Here is a 21,218-nt window from a genome sequence, read left to right on the forward strand (position 1 = left end):
ACAAAATTTTTAAAATAAATCTTCCACAAATTAGGATGTGTTGAGGTAAAACTATTTTGGAGCCTATAGGGATAAATGTAAGTTTGCCACATTACCAATGAAACAGAGGTATGTGTTATGGGTCTGAATTTTCTCTACTAAGAAACTACTCAAATATGATGATCTTTTATAGCTATAAATTACACCATTTCCAAATGTGGCTTCTGCTTAGGTGACACTAGGATCTGGTCTGCAAAGTTATAACCTCCCAGGTCAGTGTGACTCCGTTGTGGTGCCAGTAGCCCCTTCCTCCTTTTGAGACGAGGTCTCGCTATGAAGACTGTAGTAGAAGCTGCCTAATGCCTGAGATTATAGGCATGTGCTACCATGTCCTCACTTTATATTCTGATGACAGCATGTTATCTGTGGGAATAATTAGCATTGGTGATAGAATGATGTGCTACATATATATTTCCAAATGTATTCCTTGTGTCATGAAGGGTATGCCAGCAAAGTGAGGCACTTTTGGGGTATTTGCAACAATAGGCATCTTGAGCCAAAACCCAACATGTAAGCACCTGACTAGCAAACCCGCTCTTTGGGGTCCAGTCATTTGATCACCTATTATTTTGATTCAGACTCACACAATTTCAGTACCAGAAGAACTGACTATGATAAAGGACTAAACATTTTGCAATTAAGGTAGGGCTTCTCAAACTCTCCTATAGGTAAAGGAACTTATACTTGAGGAGTCTTGGGAGGATTCATAGACTGTTGCAAGTCAGAGATTTCTTTGACTCAATATGTTTCATTCAATAATTCATGAAAACCTTATATTGTTTCATAATACATCCATAAAGTTTCCCTAAAACTGTGTGCAAAATTAACACTTCAGGAGATGGCTCACAGCTCAGCTTGAAAAACAGGACCATGAATACAGTTACCAAATCGGTTAATTTGAAAAGTTCGAGAAATCACGAGGAGAGTCTTAGACAAGGCTTAAGCACTTTCTTCCATATCCTTAATTTGCTATAAAAATGCAAAGAAACCACAATAAAAAGACGTTCAGCACCACCTTCTTGACATCTAAGAGGCTGAGTCTCCACAGCCTCTTTGTGCTTTGGAGGCAATGGAAGCGAGAACAAGGAAACGGAGATCCAAGTGAAAAAATATATTCTCAACTGGTATCTAAATTTTAAGCACTGGTGAGAAAGAGAGAAAAATGGGGGTAAGACTTACTTTAAAATCTGCTAGTTGCTGATTGATGACATCCACTTCAGTCCCCACAACCCACTGGAGGGCTTCTCCCTCCTCGGCAGCTGCGGTGGCATCACTGAGTGCTTTCAATCGCTTATAGAAGTCCTCCACTCGGCCCAGTGTGAGCTCTAGCTGTTCCTGGCGAGCTTTCCCTCTCTCTGTCAGTTTACTACACTGCTTGTTAAGGGCTTCTAGCTCCCTCTTGAGACCTAGTAAGTCCAGAGTCCCCTCTTCCTCCAACATTTTCCGGCATTCCTCTTCAGAGTCCTCTATGTCAAACCTGAGGGCTTGGAGTTTGTTAAGGAACAGCCGTACATCCTCAATTTGTGACTGGAGGCTATCCGTGTCTCTACCAATGGCTCCCATGCCATCTAGTTCATCATCTAGGTCAGCCAACTGAGAAAACATTTCTCGGACTCGACAGTGAAACTGCCCAATCCCCTCTAGCTTGTTTTCCATGGCCAGGCAACCACTGTTCACTCGTTGCTTCACGTCCAAGAACTCCTGTTGGGCAACCTCAGCTTGATGCACGAGTGGAGAAGCGTCAGAGCCATGAGGGGCATCTTCCACGAGTCCCTGAGTGAAGTTTCTGAGGTAGTCTACCTGGGGCTCCAGGGCCTGAAGCACTTCTTGTTGAGCTCTTAGCTTCTCCAGGTTCTTGTTGCTACAGGCTTGAGAGCCCAGAGCATCGAAGATTTCAAGCTGGTGTTTGGCTCCTTCAACCTTCTTTTCAATGTTCTTAAAGCTTTCCTGGAACTCCTTGAGCCTCTGAGTCATTTCTTCTAGAGAGCCCGTTTTGGCCTGTAGCTCCTCTGTAATGGCATCCATGTTCTGGTTGAGTCTAGCTTTCTCATCCCGGATCTCATCTTCATCTATTTCTGAAGAATTGATCAGGATGTCAGCAGCACTATTCAGTATTTCTAGCAGGGAACGGCGCTTCTCTGCCTCACTCAGCATAGCCTTTGACCTCAAGAGGCTGGACTCCAGCTGCATTGCATCCAAAGTAACCTGCAGCTCAGATATCTTGACTTTGCAATCTTCTATCCAGGGTACAAGATCTTCCACATGCCACTGATATTTCTGAGCTTTCTGCATGCAGTCCTTGAGCCTAGACTGTCGGTCTGCAGTTTTTTTACCAAGGTCTTCCCAGTGGCTTTTGAGTTCAACCAACTGGTTTTGTAAAGTCTTTCTCTCTTCCCCAGGAGGCACAGAAAGCAGTAGAGACTCCCCCTCAGCCACGATCACCTCATAGGAACCACTGTGTTGATTAAGATTCTTCTGGAACTCTTCATTCTCTTGTAGCTGAGACTGGAGTCGCTCCAATTTTGCAGAAATTGGGCAGATTTTTGCTTGCTGGCTTTGTTTTTCATCCAACCAGGTCCTCAGCTCATCAAACATTTGCTGGAATTGCTGGGTGCTAGCGAGGGCTGCTTGGAATCTGTTCATGCGATCAGCTGACATAAGAAAATGAAATTAAAATCAATCAAGCCTGAACATGGGATGTAAAATGTTTGCTAACAGGGTATGGTCTAATTTTAAGAACAGAAAACAAATATTGAGAATCTACCATAAAAATAAGTATAAATCTAGGTTCCCACACACATACTTAATCCTCTTATCAACCATGTAACATGATCTGACATATCTAACTCAATAAAAAAAGTCATAACATTTTCATGACAAAATTTTTCTTTACCAAAAAAAAAAAAAAAAAAAAAAAAAGTTCAAAATAGGATAGACAGATGGCTCAGCAGTTAGGAACACTGACTGCTCTTGTAGAGGAGCCCATGTTTGGTTCCTACCACCAACATGGCCGCTCACATCTTATAACTCTAGTTCTAGAGGATTAGACACCCCATCTTGGTCTCTTTAGATACTACATGTAAGCAAATGATAACATTTTTTAAAAAAATATCTTAAAATTGCAGAATACATTATAACTTGAATAATGGGGTCAGGGAAATGCACACCCATCAATAATGTACAGAAACAAGTGCTACAGTTAAAGTGTGTATAGAACTCCACCCATTAGTACATGTCTGGACATGAGTGCCTGCAGGCTAGCTGATGTAATGTTAGAGCTTCTGTCTCCAGGACTGTGTTAAGTTATGTGAAGCTCCACTCCATATGTGCCAATGATCACTGGATAATAATCACAATTCTCATGGCTACTGGAAGTAAGGACTGGTGAACATTATGCTAACTCTGGAAAGCTACTTTAGGGTCATTTTAGACTCCTGGTCTGCCGTGCCATTCATTTTGCTTGCTGTTCTCACTTCAGCTCACCTGCAAGGTCTTCTAAGCCCTGGAGCGGCAGGGTGACTGTCTCCAAACGCTTCCTCAGCTCATCCTTGAGGTACTGCTCACCAATGAGCAGTGAGAGTTCATCGCACAGAGTCTGAGCCTCCTTGATCTCATTGTCTAATTGTCCCAAGTCAGATCGGATCTCACTGGTCTCCTCTAGTTGTTGCTTCACTGCATCAGGTTGGGTGCTGATGGCTGATTGGCCACTCAGTCGCTGTCCAACTGCTTTCACCTTTTCTGATAAGTCCTGGAGCAATTCTTGGTACTGGGTACTTTTAACAATAGCTTGATCAATTTGGCTGGAACGGGAGTTAAGCTTGTCAGTGAGCTCAACCCACTTCTGATTGATACTTTGGAGTTCTTTCTGTACTTGGCTAGTGGATGGAGAGACATCCTCAGGAACTGTTAGGATGCCCTGAGCTGCCTCATTCAGCTGCTCATGCTGTTGCCTTCGTGCTTCAAATTCCTTCAGCATAAACTGAAACAGAAATGATATGGAGATGTCAGAGAAAACAGATCTAAAAGCAGTAGCAAAACAAAAACTGAGTTTGGATTATGCCAGCCCATTTTGAAAATGAGCCAGAAAACCCCAGGCACCAGACTACTAAAATACTGTTGCATTATCTCTCTCTCTTCTGAGATAGGGTTTCTCTGTGGCTTTGGAAGCTGTCCTGGAACTAGCTCTTGTAGACCAGGCTGGCCCTGGTCTGTAGCATTATCCTTAAAAATTGCTTAATATGACAGGCTGCGGTGGTGCACTCTTTTAATTCCAGCACGTAGGAGGCTGAGGCAGGGGGAAATATCTCTGAATTCAAAATCAGACTGGTCTATAGAGCAAGTTCCAGGACAACCAAGGCTACACTGAGAAGCACCATGTTAAAAAACAAAGACAAAACCTGAGGAAAGAGGACTTTCTCTGGGCGTCATAATGAAATCCACTTGCAAGGAGTAGCATTCAAACCCAAATTCCATGACACCTATTTCTTTGCTCTAAGCACTCATCTACATTGCTCACCTGGACCTGCTGTTTTTGTGCATTCAGCATGTTGGGATCAATAGACAGGGGTCCTAGAACTCCCATCATCAGTTCCTTCTCCATCAGCCAAGGGCGGAGCTGGGATTCTGCAGCCTGGAAGCAGGCCAGATGGCTTGCAGATTCCTCTAGCTGCTTTTGGCGAGCCACAGTAACCTCGGTGGCCTTTTCCCATCGGGAATCTGTTGAGAGGAAATGAGAGAATGTGGTTGGCCTGCTCCCCAAGCTGTATTCCTTATACACTGCAGGAAATGACACAAGAGCCATTTAACATTTTTAAAAATTAAAAAAAAAACCTTAAAACATTTAAGAACTAAAATAATACAAATAGTTCTGTATCTTCATTGGGTTGGCAGTAACAAGAAACGACAATGATAAAACTGAATGGAAGCCCTCCTTTCTCCCACATACTGTAAGACAGATTACATATATTATTTATTATATATAAGATAAACATTTTTCATGAAAAGAAATTTGTTACAAACATCTATTAATATGTAGTTAAATATTATGAACCCATAAATTACTTGCCTCTTTATTAGGTTATTTCCCATTTCTCTTTTCATTTAATTTTTATTATGTATGTCAGTGTGTGGGTATGTGCACATGAGTGCAGTGCTTTTCAGAGGCCAGAGGTGACAGAGCTTAAATTACAGAAGGCTGTGGGCTGCCCAGCATGGGTATAGTAAACTGAACTCTGTTCTGCTACACTATGTGCCTGTAGTCACTGAGCCTGCTCTCTAAGACCAAGTTTTGTTTTGTTTTTTTCTTTTCTTTTTTGGATACAGGACTTCACTATGTAGACTAGACTAGAACTTGCTATGCAGACCAGGTAGCTTAGATTTACAGAGAACTACCTGTTTCTACCACCAAGTACTGGATTAAGACGTGGGTCACCGCTTCCACTTACATTTTTATCCTCAATAGTCTCTTAAATTTCTGATTAGACTATCAAGCTTGACTTGTCCTAGAAAACCTTCTGTTGACTTAATTTCTAAAATTTTCCCTATCCGGGTCATTTTCTAGTCCTAGAGAGACAGGCCTTTGCTTGCTTTCAAAAGTTAACTGAAACTAATTCCAGCATTATAGGGTGTACTGAGATTTTCAATTTGCTTTGGAGACAAACTATTTTAAGTATAAAACATTCCTGTGATGACTTACTGAGCTCCTCTTGCATTTTCTTCCAGTTTTCTGCTTCTTGTGAGTTGGGATATGTCCCTAGTAATCCAGCCAGAGCTTCTTTTACTTTCTGGATTTTAGGGGAATTCTGTTCCAATTCAGCCAGGAAAGCCTAGGAGAAAGCATAGCATACATGCCATGAGAGTCTGGGGTGGAAACACAGCATTGTGTGTGGTAGAGATGATTAGAAGACTGACTAGATGGGAAGTCTCAATTGTTCTGACCCTGTGCATGGCTTGTTCCATTGACTTAGCTTCAGTATTTTCTCTAAAATGAAAATGGTGGGATCTCCTAGCAGTTGGACCAGGACCTGTCCCTGATGCATGAGCTGGCTCTTTGGAACCTGTTCCCTATGATGGGCTACCTTGTTCAGCCTTGTGCAGGGGGAAGGAGCTGCCTTAGCTTGATGTGCCATGTTTGTTGATTGCCAAGGGAGGCCTTATCCCATCTGAATGGAGATGGAGGAGATTGGGGTGGGGGGTAGAAGGGAGGTGGGAGGAGGGAGTGTGAGGAGAGGAGGGAGGGAAAACTGGTATGTAAAATAAATTTAAAAAAAAAAGTAAAAGAAAAAAAGGAGAAAATGGTGGGATCTGAGTTTATTTAATTACAACACATCAATGAGACTCAACTAAGTAGGGATCATCACTTATTAATTGGAAGTGCCAAGATAAGAGGATGGCAATATTTTGGTAGCTGGAGAACTGACATGCCATTCTCATTTGGGATACTTAAAATTTTGGAGAAAATTTTTCATAAGAAAATGTCCATGTTCTTATATTTCTGACAATTTCTTCAGTCCACATTTCAAAATTTAAAACACTAAATTTATTATGTATGAGTATTTGTCTGCTGTATTCATGTGTGCCATGTGTGTGCCTGGTTCTGAGGAAGCCAGAAGAGGGAGCTGGATCCCATTGAACCAAGTGCTCCTAACTGCCAAGCCATCTCTCCAGCCCTTTACATTTCAATCTTAAGAATAAATATAATATTTCAGGTTTCCCTAAAAGTTGCAAAGATGTGTAGATGAGACAGGCTTAGGTATCTGGTAGCATTACATGGAAAATAAGACTCAATTCTCAATGAGCTAATGATGTGTTTGTGGTGGGGAGATCAAGCCTCTTTCTGCAAACATGTCTTTTTTCCCATTTTTTTAAATCTGAATCATAATAACAGATAACAAAACTCCCCATGGAGATTTGTGTGAAGTATGTTAAAAACGAGGGCTAACATACCACCAATTACAGTCAAGAGCTGACTCCATTCAAGCTCAGGCCCTAGACTGCTGGAATGTAGCTCACTAGTTAACACAGTACCTTGTTAGTTTCGGCTTGGGCTTTTACTGTTTCTGTCTTGGTTGGAGACAAAGAGGCGTCCATGGCTTTCAGAACTTCCTCTTTTGATTCTAACCACTGTAATACAGAACTCGCTTCTTTCTGAACCTCCTCCATTCTGCTGAGGACAGCCTGAAGGCTTTCCTGTCGTTCTCGAAGCACTTCTCCCAGTTTCTCATACTTTGAATTTACATCAGACATGTCACACTGGATCTCTGTAAGGTCTAGTATCAGAGAAACAACAATGAGATTGGTAATCTTGCTCCCCTTCATCTCATTCCTAAAGGATTTGTCAGGATTAAGCATCTCTTCTAATCCTTTAGTGAACTATTGACTGCTTTCCTCCAAATTACATCAAAGTTTTTGTTTAAATTCACAAAGTAAATAAAGGAACACTATATTCATCTGCTGTCTGGCTTTGGCATTTTACACAAAGATATATGCCAAAACATGCTGAATAAATATGGGAAGGACAGGAGTGAGGAAGTGAAATAAGATGTTCACTTTAGCATATTGCTGGGATTAATCAACTTGGAACATTGTTTGCTCTCTCTTCTTTAAACTGCTGAGAAATAGTTTGAGACTATTTCAGCAGGACACTGAGGGAAAGATTACCATTACACTAGCTTTGTTTGTTTTGAGATAGTCAAAGCCGGGACTCCTAATTGTCCTGCCTCTACTACTTTCCAAATGTTGGGCTTATAGACCAATACCACAACATCTGGATTTAGAATACTTCTTTATAACTCATAGATCCATATACACTGTCTTGAAGGTCTTTCCTTGCTGACTTAATCTGGTGACCCAGTATGTTTGCTCAAAACTTTTAGTTCCAGGATGCCAACCTGTTCAGTCTACAGCAAGCTAACAGGGAGGCACCACAGTTGCTCCTCTCCAGATTTTCACCCTCATGCCCCTCCAGGCAGCTGTTAATTCACACATATTGAAACACAAACATAGCAAACATGAATACTGTAACACACCCAACAAGGAGGCACGGTTAAAATGAGGTTCTCACCTTTGCAGGTGTGGTATCCGTTTACACTGCCTACAGAGCTTCCTACAGAAGGTAGTATGGAACCTGAGCAGAAGGACAGGAAGACAAACAGGGCAAGACCAACGTGTTAGGAATACACATAGGCAGGGCATTTTTCTTCTCAGGCTCATGTTCTAAACTTTGGTATCAGAAAGTTAACACAGCACAGGACAACAGCTCGTGGGAAAAGACAGGTCACTTTAGCTGCCCAGCAACAAATTGTCACTTGTGATATTTCAGTTCCTCTGCAGTAATGATTCATAACTCTCTCTATAGAAATAACAATTCATCTCAAATCTTCACTTTGAATTCCTTGGAACCTTTCTTGATTTTATGAAGCAAGTATTGCTAAAACAATGAAGTCTTTAGAAGGGTATCTGCCACATTTTGGGATGAGGATTTATAATAAAGTTAGAACATTACCTTTAATAGCAGTCTGTCATTGTAAAAAAAGTGAACACGAAGCACAATTAAAACATAAAAAGTAGGGTTACTAAAAAGCACTTCTTATATTGTTTCTATAGGAAGTTGCTTATTTTTTCTTCATGGAATCTTTTTGATCTACTTCTTTTATCAGAAAACAGATTAAAGCACTGAAAAATATGGCTTATAAGCATTCTAAAAATTCTCCTTTGGGCATCTGGTCTTGTTTCTAATTGCCACAGTTTAATCTATATTCTTCTTAAATTTCTTCCTCTTATTTTGGAGGCATTTCTAAGTTAAGTATAAGTCAGGTTATGGAATAAGATTATAGAGAAATCAGAGAAATATTCAGGACACAATGCTAAGTTAAAAGGACAGAATCTGACTGGGACTATAACTCAGTAGGAGAGCACTTGCTTGGCACATACAAAGCCCTAGGTTTTAGCACCAGTATTTAAAAAAGAAAAAATGCCAGTGGTGGTGCATGCATTTAATCTCAGCACTTGGGAGGCAGAGGCAGGCAAATCTGGGTGAGTCCAAGGCCAGCCTAGTCTACAGAGTGAGTTCCAGGACAGCCAAAGCCACAAACAGAGAAACACTGCCTTGAAAAAACCAAAATAAACAAATAAATAAAAAAGAAAAGGGAAAAAAACAAAGGGAGCTGGGAGAAACTTCTCTTTGTACTATTTGCATGGTGCTAAATCTTATCTAAGATTAGAATAAAAAGCAGTTGTTAGAGCAGTAGGTACTTGTTTCTTAAATATTAATATTCATGCATTTTCAATTAAAAATGGAACAAACAGAAAACCATTTTCCATTGCATGATATGATCACAGAAAACAAACTAGACTAGTCATGAGAAGAGAGTACTGGCCAAAGCAACTCCTATGTGAGTCTTAGTCTACAGCAACCTCAGTTTCTTCTGCTAGCTACAATTAATACATGCTGCTTTTGTGGAGAATGTACAGCTCTTGCTACTTCAATGACAGGTGTGTGTGTGTGTGTTTGTATTTTTAAACATATTTTTCAGTATCATTGATTGTAAAGGTCATAGCTCTTTGGTAGTATTTTATAATATTGAAACCTGTATATAAACACTGCTGCATACTACTATACAAAGGAAAACAACAATAGCACATGTATAATACAGTATATAACATGACAAAACCAGGTATATATAAAAAAGGTCAAGCAAATTCTTATCAGGACAGAATTGCATAACCACAGAATTCTAAACATTCAGGGTCATGACGATGTCAACTTTGAGGTGGCTTTTGTCTTCAATGTTAGTTTTAGATGTCCTCTGTGTTTAAGAAAAGAATTGAATTACTTATTAGATATTTTTAGTGGCGTACCTTGGAAACAATGACCCTCCCACCCCCACATTTCAGTATAATTTAACAGTATTCTAACATTATAAAGTGAATTGTTAAAAGCATCTGCCATTATTTGCAACTACTTGCTTATATGAATTACACAATGAAGCTGCCATCCAATAATCCTACTTTAAATTTTTTTATATCCATTAAGACAGAGTCACTAGCAACACCTACACAAATGAAGCCTTAGGTTCAATCCTCAGCACCCCTTCAGAACCCAAAAAATAGTCATTCAACCAAACAAACAAAAACTCTAACAAAGGTACTGAAAAACAACTGATTTAGACCAGGAGCCATCAAATCATAAACCAGTGGACAATTATGGCCCTTTGTTTTAAAAAATAAAGTTTTATTTGGAACACAGCTACACCCATCATTTAAACTTTGTCCATAGCTGCTTTTATGCTCATAACCATATGGTCTGTAAGCCTTTTTACTATTTGTATATTTATAGAAACAAGTCACAGACTCCTGATCTAGTCACATGCTGATAATTCACCAACAAAGAGGGTTATAGAGCAATACTTCATTTTTTGTTGTTGCTCAGCCTGATCTCCTAGGTGACTGAGGGTAACCCTGAAGTATGGATTTACTTCCTCCCACCTGCTAAGTGCTGGGATTACAGGCATGTACCACTATGACTGGCTCTGAAGTAAAATTTCTTAGATTTGTGGATCTGAATGACTCTCCTTTGAGGAGCACAGACTCATGCTATTCTGTTTATCTTACTTTTTTCTGAATGCCTATTTCATAATTCTTGAGTTCAAATCTACATTAAAATGTCTTTATTAAATCCCCAATCCTACTTCACTAAAATAACAACAACAAAAAGCAACAGCAATAACAAAACCATGGGTCTTAGCAACATGTAAGGTTGTGAAATTTGGTAGTTGTAAAAGGTTTCTGAATGCTCTAACAACAAAAAATAATTCAGAACCAAACCTGTAACGAATCTTAACTGTTTCTGGCAGTGTTTGACAGGGTTTCATAGCACTGCTTCACTTCTGAACACACAAAATGCACACTTTGCACTGTATACGACATCAGGGCACACAATGCCAACAAATGCACGTTAAACACCTCAGCTGAGATTTGAAAGTATTATATGATGTAATTTTCAGTGTTTCATATACACATATGTGCATATGTGCATGCATGTGTGTATTGTTTTCTGCTACTACAGAAACATAATGGTTTAATCATAGAGAACAATGTTTTAATATTTTTAATATTAACTTTAATATTGCCATTCCTCAGCATGTATCAAAAAAACCACAGCCTGGCAGTGTTGGCTTATGCCTTTAATCCCCAGTACTCAGGAGGCAAAGTCAGGCAGATCTCTGTGAGAGGCCAGCCTGGTCTACACAGCTAATTCCAGGACAGCCAGGACTGTTACACAGAGAAACCCTGTCTAGAAAACCAAAATAAAAAACAAAACAAACATATAAACAAACAAAACCACTACAGGCTTGGTGGTGGTGGCAGCTCACACCTTTAATCCCAAAGTTAGTTCCAGGACACTCGGGGCTGTTACAAAGAAACTCTGTCTTGAAACCAATGAACTAATCAACCAACCAACACCTCCAACAAACAAATAAATAAAACCAACTTCAAAGTACTAAAGAAAAGTAGTTGTTCTCATGAGCAAAAATAAGACAAAAACAAAACAGAACAAAAAACTAAAAACCAAAAAACCACGAATAACTTCTCCTTAGGTATTTAAATGTCTACAAGTGTGTACTTAATCTGATGATAAAATCTAAATCCCAACTAACAATCAGTAAATGACTGTGAACTGGTTCTGCTTGTAAGAATTGGTTTATGGCCAAAGATTATCCATGCAACTGGGCACAACAACATATGGGCTCCCTTGGAAGCAATATGCCAGTCTCTGATGTACCAACAGACTCCCAAATATCCAACTTATATCCACCCAGGCGGACCGTTGTTCAAAACTGGTAATACAACTATACCTTTACTGCTAAAAACAGAAAAACTCTGCAAGATGAAAAACAACTCTACATTCTTTGACAGCTCTAAGTGGGCCACTAGTTCACTGACTTACAGGAACTTTATAAAATGGAGCAGCATTGTTTAGCAAGGTAAGAAGCAGATAAGAATGAGTGAATAGTGAGTGCTTTGTGGGTCTTCTTTCTTCCCATATTCAGCTTTCATTTTTAGTTCAATTAAAAAGAAAGGCATTTTCACAACCTACAAGTAAAGTGTGATGCATGTATTCATTACACTTTGAAGAACCTGTACTCACCTGTTTTAGCTTGGGAATCAGGTGCTGTGATCTCCATGATGAGATTTTCTAAGGACGTGCCCTTGCAATTGATTTCTTCCACTAGAACCCCCTTACTTGCCCAGTCATCTAGAAGACCCTGTTAAAAAACCAAATGATAAATGTAACATCTGGGCCTTTTCCTTGGCAGTAGGGACAGCTGTTACAGACATAGTCCCTCCATTTTATGAGTGTTTTGCCTGCATGTGTGTGTGTATACACACACACACACACACACACACACACACATACACATGTGTTCCATGCTCATGGCAAAAGAAGGGATTAGAACCCCTGGGAGTGGAGTTACAGATGGTTGTGAAACACTGTATGAGTGCTGGAAACCAAACCTGGGTCTTCTCCAGCAACTCCTTTACCATTTTGACAAGAAACTATGCTCACACTGGGTGTAGTGCACATACCTTTAATCTTAGTACCTTGGAGGCAGAGTAAGGAGAATCTCTATGAGTTCAAGGCCAGACTGATATACATAGTGAGTACTAGACCAGAAAGAGTTACACAGTAAGACTTTGTCAGAAGGAAGGGAAGGAGGGAGGGAGGAAGGAAAGGAAAGAGGGAAGGAAGGGAAAAAGGAAAACAAAACAAGAAACCAAAACCCATGTTTATATATTCAGCAATTACAAGATACTTGCTTAGTAAACCAAAAAATTAAAAATTGATACTCTAGAATTTTCAGAAACTTGTTTTATTTGGTCATGTATCAAATATTTATTGTAGTTATTATTGGCTAGGCACCATCCCAACATTGAGAACACAAAAGAAATAGGATTATGACATAGTTCTCTCTTTGACATACTTTTTAAATTTATTTTCTTTTTCTTCCTTTTTTCTTTTTAAAATTGAGGGTCTTACATATTCCAGGACTTTCCTCACTTATGGTTGTTTACTGTTTTGCCTTTTTTTTTTTTTTTTTTTTTTTTTTTTGGGTTTTCAGGACAGAGTTTCTCTGTGTAGCTGTGGCTGTCGGCTGTCCTGGAAATCACTCTGTAGAGCAGGCTGGCCTCAAATCAGAGATCCAACTGCCGGGATTAAAGCCCTGTGCTACCATCTACAGGTTTGGATGTTTTATTTTTTTTAAACAAGCAAATAAAAGCAAAACAAAACAAAAAACAAGATCTTCTTTTTTGTTTTTTGGAGACAGGGTTTTTCTGTCCTGCTTATGAGCCTGTCCTGGAACTAGCTCTGTAGACCAGGCTGGCCTCGAACTCACAGAGATCAGCCTGCCTCTGCCTTTCGAGTACTGGGACTAAAGGCATGTGCCACCAAGGCCCAGTTCAAAACAAGGTCTTATTATGTGTAATACTCCTAGTGTAGACCAGTATAACAGACTGGCCTCAAACTCAGAGACTCACCTGCCTGTCTCCCAATAAGAATAAAAAGGTATATGCCTCTACTGGACTTGCTTTTGGTCTTTAAGAAAATATCTTACTATGTAGCCCAGGCTGACCTCTTTAAGCCTCTGCCTTAGCCTCAGAGTACTGGAACTAGAGGTGTGAGTCTCCATACCTGATTATGACATAGTTCTAAGACTGGGTTATCAAGTACATTATCTTACAATAAATAAATAGGAATATGAATAAAAGACAAATCAGATATGGAAAGCTCATGTAGGGTTTGAGACAGAGTTCAAAATTAACCACAGAAAGCCTCTAAGAAACAGGACAAAAGGACCAGGCAATGCTAAATCTCCAGGAGATAACAGCTTGCCACAGAAATGGGGCACTAATTGTTCCACAACAGGGGTGTGTGTTAGCCTTCAGCACCTTGCTCTATGAGACCACTGAGCTGACTCAGCTTGATTCTGATTCTAAGCTATAGAGCAGTGGCAGAGCAAGAGAAAGAACCATTAATATCCGGCAGGGACACATGCACTGCTTCAAACTGACAGGCAGTCACTGCTTGTCACATCAGTCATTAATCACTCCTAACTGTTTAGGGTTTCAGACTTAAGAGGATGTGCTGACGTGCAGAACATTTAAGAATTTTCACAGATATATAGTGACATTTGTTGGACATCACGGGAACAACAAATACTAAGTTGTTTGGATCTGAGTACTTAGCATGTGGAATTATTAGGTTGTATCAGGTTTTCCTTTTGGGGGGGTGGTTTAAAATTTTTCTTGAAACACTAAGAACTAAAATCTATGAACTATTGAAGTTGAGAAATTCTTCTTCCATTGATTATGCCCCCACACTACCCTCTGAGACAGGGTTTCTCTGTAGCTTTGGAACTTGTCCTAGCACTCCCTCTGAAGACTAGGCTGGCCTCACACTCACAGAGATCCACCTGGGATTAAAGGTATACACTACCATTGCCTGGCTCCATTGATTATTCTAATAGCAAATTCTCTTAGCATCTAGTCTATGGAAGTAACCAAATACTCTTTCATTTGCTCTTGATTCAGCTTGCCTTGCTGAGAGAGAAATGACAAATGCGTGACAGTTATTTAGTCAGATGCTGTGTGAGTGAGTCAAAGGGGAAGGCTGGCTCCAGCCATGAGTGTGTCTTCCAAGCCTGTATTTCTCTTTCCGATGAGACAGAGTAGTCCCATCTCTTTTCATCCAGCCTGCTGATCCAATGTCTGGTCAGTTGCTCATATGCAGCAATCTAACTCTCAAGCATAAGTAGTGATAATTCTTAACTACAAAATGAAAATGTAAGCTTCTCAAGAAATGGACTTTTTTTTTATGATGTATTCTAAGAAATAGCCTATGTTGGATGTTTGGAAACCACGTTTCAAGTAGCATAGGCTGACATGAATTTCTCCTACTTCCACTTCTCAAGTTTTGACATCAAAAGTATGTGTCATCATGCCTGACTTTGGTTTTGGTTTTGAAATAGGAAATTTTCCTATGCTCAGTTCTGGGTAGGCATATTGACCACATCAAGAAGGGAATTCCTATGTGGACAGATAAATTGGATTTTTCATGCTACCTCCCTATCATATCTGGAGCTCAGTTTGTATAAACTTTCAAACTACACTCTGTAGCCAGATTCCTGGAGATCTTTTGTTTACCTACCTTCAAGTGTTCAATTTGCTTTTCCAACTCCTTAGCACTCACGAAAGTCTCTGCAGGTGGAACATTTCCTTCTGTTTCTTTCAGCCATTTCTGGAAGGTTCTAATCAGCTTCCGGAATTCATCCAACTGCTCCTGGCAAGTTGAGGCATCTTTCTCTCTGAACAAAAATGTTTTGTTACTTGTTAGACTAAGATTTTTATAAAATAGACTTGAACTAAAACTAGGTTCATCCTGGGACTCTAGGCACCAATTTCCTAACAGGGCCCTTCCTTTCCATAGTAAGTTTGATTGTGTAGAAAAAGCATCAAACTCAAGTATCTATTGCCCTTCTTTGGAAATTTTTAGGGAGAGAAGTCTTTAATCTTACTCTAGGCTAAAGTGAAAGTGAGAAAACTAAAGGGAGCCTGTACTTTAGATACAATGGAAAGAAGGCTGGCACTGGATCGCCAATCCAGCTCTATTATATTTCAACTCTTTCAAGAACTAACTCAAGGGGGTGGAGAGATGGGCCAGTGGTTAACAGCACTTACTGTTTTACCAGAGGACTTGGGTTTGGCTCACAATCACCTGTGATTCTCATTCCAGAAGCCTTTTTCTAGCTTGTGGGGGTTCCTGTATGTGTATATATGTGTGTTGCATACACACACACACCTTAAAAAGAAATCTGACTTGATTGCTGAATCTAAGGTTCATAGAAGTTAGATGATTGGCCATTGGTTACACATACCCAAATATAAAATAAATCAAAGAATGGCCATATTTATCAGGGATCAATCAGAGATCCTAGTTCTCCTGTAGCTTCTACAGTGGGGAAGAGAAAAGGCCTTGTCTTCAAGTCATTTAATCTGCTGCTAAGTATTTATTTTTGAGACATGATCTCTTACACCCTATACTGGCTTCACACTTACTACATATGTTGCCTGATCCTGAGGGCTGAGATTACATGTGCCACCACACATGCCTCTAAATATTGGTTTGAGCAAGTTTTCCTCTCGTCATCAAGGTGGTCACCTGCTAAATCAATATTGCATTTGCATCTAAACCAAGATAAGAAGTCTTATTCATGACCTTATATCTGTGTGAGGCTTCTAATGGGAAATCATGAAATTTTAAGAGTAAACTAAAACCAGCAAGCATCTGTCATACATTCCTGTGCTTATGCTAAAAGAAGAATCTAGATACTTCTCTTAAATAACGCAATATTATCTAAAAGATAATGACAAGTACATGTATGTGCCTGTTTGTCTACTTGTGCACTATGTGCCTGAGGGGGTCAAAAGAGGTCATTGGATGCCCTGGAATTATAGTGTTGATGCTAGCAACCAAACATAGGTTTTTGAAAGAACAGCAAGTGCTCTTAACTGCTGAGCCATCTCTCCAGCCCATGAATACAACTCATAATCATACTTGGAAAGTCTCTAGTTTTTGTCTTTATTTTAAATTCAGCCATAATTCTACTTACTATCTCAAATTTGTTCTGTTTGCTTCAGATGACCTGGGCTTTTGGTCATTCAGAGAAGAATCAATTAGTCAAAGAGACCAATCAAATGTATTGGGTATTTACCTAAAGGAGGCTTTTTTGTTTGTTTGTTTTGTTTTGTTTTTTTGAGAGAGGGTTTCTTTGTGTAGCCTTGGCTGTTCTGGAACTAGCTCTGTAGACTAGGCTGGCCTCAAACTCAGAAAGATCTGCCTGACTCTGCCTCCTGAATGCTGGAATTAAAGGCATAAATCACCACTGCTTGCCATGAAGAAACTCTTTTATGTATGGGCTCAGTAGTAAGAGTTTTGGACACCGCTTTTTATAGTAAGGAAGTAAAGATCATCTCATCCCACAGCAAGACAAGAACAGTTCCGTATTAGTGACCAACTCAGGTGAGCACTCACCTTTCTTGAACAGTCTTCTGCAGCTCTGTGAAATCCTTCTTGAGGTTTTGTATCTTGTCCTGGTGCTGAGACAGGTCCAGTGCAAAGCCAGACGAGCCCAGTGCAGCAACTAGGTGCTCAAGAGTATCTAGGTTCTCCTTTTGATCTTCCATTTCTGAAGTGAGCTCCTGTTGAGCAAGCAATATATTAAATTATCTGATCCATTATCTTATTCTTTTTAATCTTTCTGTGCACATACATATGTGTCTATGTCATAGTTTGTGTGTGTGTGTATGTATGTATGTATGTTCATGTGTGGGAGTGTGAGCAAGCACATAGCACATTATGCATGTGGAGGTCACAGGAAAACCTCTATTGTAGGTCTTCATGATCCACCTTGTCTAACAGGAACTCTTTTGTTCCTTAGTGCATATGCCAGGCTAGCTAGCTAATGGACTTACAAGAGTCTCTTGTTTCTACCTCCCATACCCCTGCAGGAGCACTGGGACTACAGAAGCAAATTTTTGTTCATCTTTACATGCTAAAACAAAACAAACAAAATCTTCAATTCTATTTGATATCTGTGTTGTGGTAGAATAGCATCGTTTCAAAATTCTTCAATATACTATGAGGTTATTGGAACCTAGGGTTCTCCCTACTCAAAGGAAGATACAAATGTGGACTATAGGAAGAATTCTAAAGTGCTGAGTTTCTATTGGATAATCAGTATGATTTTACAATATACTCAAATTTTCCTAGTAATATCTGGTGACAGGACCTAGAAGCAATGACATTCCAATAGCTTATCTATTTTACCTAGTCTCCAGATTTTGGTTTCTAATTATCATCTCCTGCCAAAAAGCAAGGCTTCTTGGAGAAAACAACTGATTTCAAGTATGGGGCAAGGAAATTAGAAGATACTCCTATGTTGATTGCAATATATCAAAAGGACACAGGACACAGCTTAAAAAGAGATCCTATTATCTGAATTTGGTGAAACTTTTGCATATCACAAATACTGCTCATAATTAAACTATCTCTGACATTTTTATAAAGAGAAAATATAATTAGCAATTGGTGAATGTAAGAAAGACTATGCTATTATTGTAGGGCCATTCCTACTTTACTATAAAGTCTAAAATTATTCAAAACAAAACTAAAAAAAATTTACAGTTGGAGTGGGGGAGACTCGAGGGGGGCATGAGAGGGTAGGAGAGAGGGAGAGAGGAAGGGAGGGAGAGGGAACTGGGATCAATATGTAAAATAAAAATAAAAAAAAATAAAAAAAAACTAAAACATTTAGGAACCAAAATGAAATGGTAAGATCCTACTTAGAAAATGGAAGACAGAAAACTGGGTAGGCTGGTGAAGTGGCTAAGCCACCACAGGCATTTTCTCTCAAGCCTGACATGTTGGCTTGAACGGGAAATGTCCCCCATAGGTTCAGGTATCTCAACACTTGGTACCCAGTTGGTTACACTGCTTGGGTAGGTTTAAGAGGTGTGGCTTTGCTGGAGGAAGTACATCACTGAGGACCACTTTTGAGAGCTTGTAGCCTTGCCCCATTCCCAGTTCTCTCTCTGCATCAGGCTTATGACTGAGAATATAAGCTCTGCTACCTGTTCTAATCACTATGCCTGCTGCTTGCTGCCATCTGTCCCTACCACGACAGACTCTTATCCCCTTGGAACTTTCCATAAGCCCAAATCAACTCTTCTTCTCTAGACTGTCTTTGTCATAGTATTTTTATCACAGCAACAGAAAACTAACTTAGAAACATGATAACCTATGTTTGAGACCCCTGAACCCACATGGTAGAAAAAGAGGACTTAAACTAATTGTCCCCTGACTTCCACTTGCAACCCCTTCCCCATGAATGAAATGTAAAAAATAAAAGAGTAAATTGAATAAACTTAACATAGGGATGCGAGGTACTACAGATGGGAATGTGGGCTATCTAGAAATTCTGGAACTTACTCAAGTTCAGTATGACCCAGAAACTGTACTCCTAAGTTATTTGTTAGTGGTAGTTGACAATATTTTTCACCTACTATTTCTAGTTCTGCCACTTCTAGATATATTGTAGGACTATTTCCCAACATCTTTGAAAGTTGGGTATGGATATTTAAAACCTACTTTGGCTAATGAAATGTAAAGGTCTATGTATGCACTCTTCCTCTTACAGAAGAAACCATCAAAGCACTTGTCAGGGTGACATCTCTACCACCCTGCATATGGTTACAATGAGATGAGTAAACTTGCTCATCTGGGATTAATTTTTTTTTTTTTTTTTTTTTTTTTTTTGGTTTTTCGAGACAGGGGTTCTCTTATTGCTTTGGAACCTGTCCTGGAACTAGCTCTGTAGACCAGGCTGGCCTCCCAAGTGTTGGGATTAAAGGTGTGTGCCACCAATGCCCGGTGGAATTAATCTTATATAGCAGAGGTGAAAAAGAAATCCACACTGATTTTCAAAATGGACAAACAACTTCTAGTTTACAATGGGTCTCATAATTACTCACATAGTATGTGCTAAGTAAATGCTAGTTTTCTTCTTGCCTTTCCTTTTATTCTACCAAGATGGCAGGTTTGTATCCTCACCTGGATCTGCTGGGAGAAATGTGCAATATCTTGATCTGGCTGATTCCCAGAGGCCAGCATTCGACTTCTGTTTTCCATGAACTGCTGAAGCTTGTTGGAGAGCTGCTCAAACATCTCTGCCTGGGGCAGGAGCTTCTTTAGGTTGCTCTCCTTTTCTTGCTGCTGGTGCTGGAGCTGTTCGAAGCGCTGGCTCACCTCTGCCAGTTTCCCCTGCAGCACTGAGGCTGTGGTGCTGTCCGCAGTCTCCATGAATTGAGTGACCATCTCATGGGTGGCTTCCAAGCTGCTTTTCTGCCTAGCAATGTCTTGTTTCAGTTTCTGTCATCAAAAACAGTCTGTCAGTTGGGACTTAATTACTCTAACATATCTGAGTCATCAATTAATAACTTTTAATAACTCCTTGCTCAAGGAGATTGGAACCTGAAGAATGCTATATCCTTTAGTTCTCTATTCATTTCACCAAATTTTGCTCCCACCACTTTTGCTTGGGTTCAGCAGTGGTTTGGAAATTGGGAAGAAAATTTTTCTTTCTTTTTTGTGGTGCTGGGGATTGAACTCAAGATCCTGTCCATGTTAAGGGTGTGCTTTATCATTAAGTTACACTTCCAGTCTGAGTAGTAGAAATGTCTACAAGAATCAGTAATTGCCGTTAAACCTTATTAGAAGATTTCTGGACATGAATTAGTCTCCTATTACTTTTTCAAGTTATATGATTATGGAAAGACAGACACACCCCCTAGTGTAACACTCAGGGTAGAGTCTCACCATGTTATTGGCCAAGACCTCTTGGATGACTCCTGACGAGAGCGATGCCACCTGCTCCCCTTCCAGGCTTAGCTCAACTTCCCTCATGGACTGCAGCAGGCTCTCCAGGCTCTCCTGTACACTCTGAGACTGAGCAATCGCCTTCTGTAGCAGAGCAGAACGCTCAGCCAAGCCACAGGAGAGGCTCTGGAAGCGGCCAAAGATGGAATCTGGAAAACGGAGGCCATGAGGAAAAACACTGGACACTGTTCTAGAAGGTGTTTGTAAGGGTACAAAGCTGGGTGTTGTGGGACATGCCTCTAATCCCAGTATCCAGGACACTGAGGCAAAAGGACTTGGAGACTACCCTGACCTACATAATGAGTTCAAGTCTAGTCTAGGATACATACACAGCAAGTCTATGGTCTCAAAATAATAATAAATAAATAGGAAGAAAGAAAGTAGCTCAGTAGAGCATGCCTTTAATCCCAGTACTCAAAATGCAGAGGCAGTGGGTCTTTGTAAGTTTGGGTCACCCTGGGCTATATAATGAGTTCCAGGATAGCCAGGGCTTCACAGTGAGACCATGCCTCACATGCAAAACAAAAATCAAACAAACAAAATACTCAGAAAGTAGAAGTATTTAAATTGCATATATTACTTTACAATAACTGACATTAAAACAAATGGAATACTTTTGAAGTATATTAGTATAGGAGCCAAATTCAATTAATTAGTTATTTGGCATTTAGTAAGAGCCAGAAAT

At 39.9% G+C, this 21,218-nt stretch overlaps 1 protein-coding gene across 4 annotated transcripts in view; it reads right to left on the reverse strand.

The window, feature by feature from the left end:
• The window catches only part of Macf1 (microtubule actin crosslinking factor 1), a 312,940-nt gene that overhangs the window by 75,154 nt on the left and 216,568 nt on the right, over positions 1-21,218 (reverse strand). For 3 of the 4 annotated variants that reach the window (XM_051188725.1, XM_051188724.1, XM_051188726.1), the window contains 11 exons: positions 20,474-20,682; positions 19,709-20,026; positions 17,132-17,298; positions 15,248-15,404; positions 12,188-12,305; positions 8,102-8,164; positions 7,066-7,307; positions 5,735-5,864; positions 4,556-4,755; positions 3,523-4,018; positions 1,219-2,690 (listed from right to left, as the gene is read on the reverse strand). In XM_051188725.1, coding sequence (XP_051044682.1) covers positions 1,219-2,690; positions 3,523-4,018; positions 4,556-4,755; positions 5,735-5,864; positions 7,066-7,307; positions 8,102-8,164; positions 12,188-12,305; positions 15,248-15,404; positions 17,132-17,298; positions 19,709-20,026; positions 20,474-20,682 — 3,572 coding nt within the window. The remainder of the gene's footprint in view (positions 1-1,218; positions 2,691-3,522; positions 4,019-4,555; positions 4,756-5,734; positions 5,865-7,065; positions 7,308-8,101; positions 8,165-12,187; positions 12,306-15,247; positions 15,405-17,131; positions 17,299-19,708; positions 20,027-20,473; positions 20,683-21,218) is intronic. The other variant, XM_051188727.1, reaches the window with a different exon arrangement.

The sequence above is a fragment of the Phodopus roborovskii genome, unplaced genomic scaffold, assembly GCF_943737965.1.
Source record: "Phodopus roborovskii unplaced genomic scaffold, PHOROB, whole genome shotgun sequence".
Taxonomy (NCBI): Eukaryota; Metazoa; Chordata; class Mammalia; order Rodentia; family Cricetidae; genus Phodopus; species Phodopus roborovskii.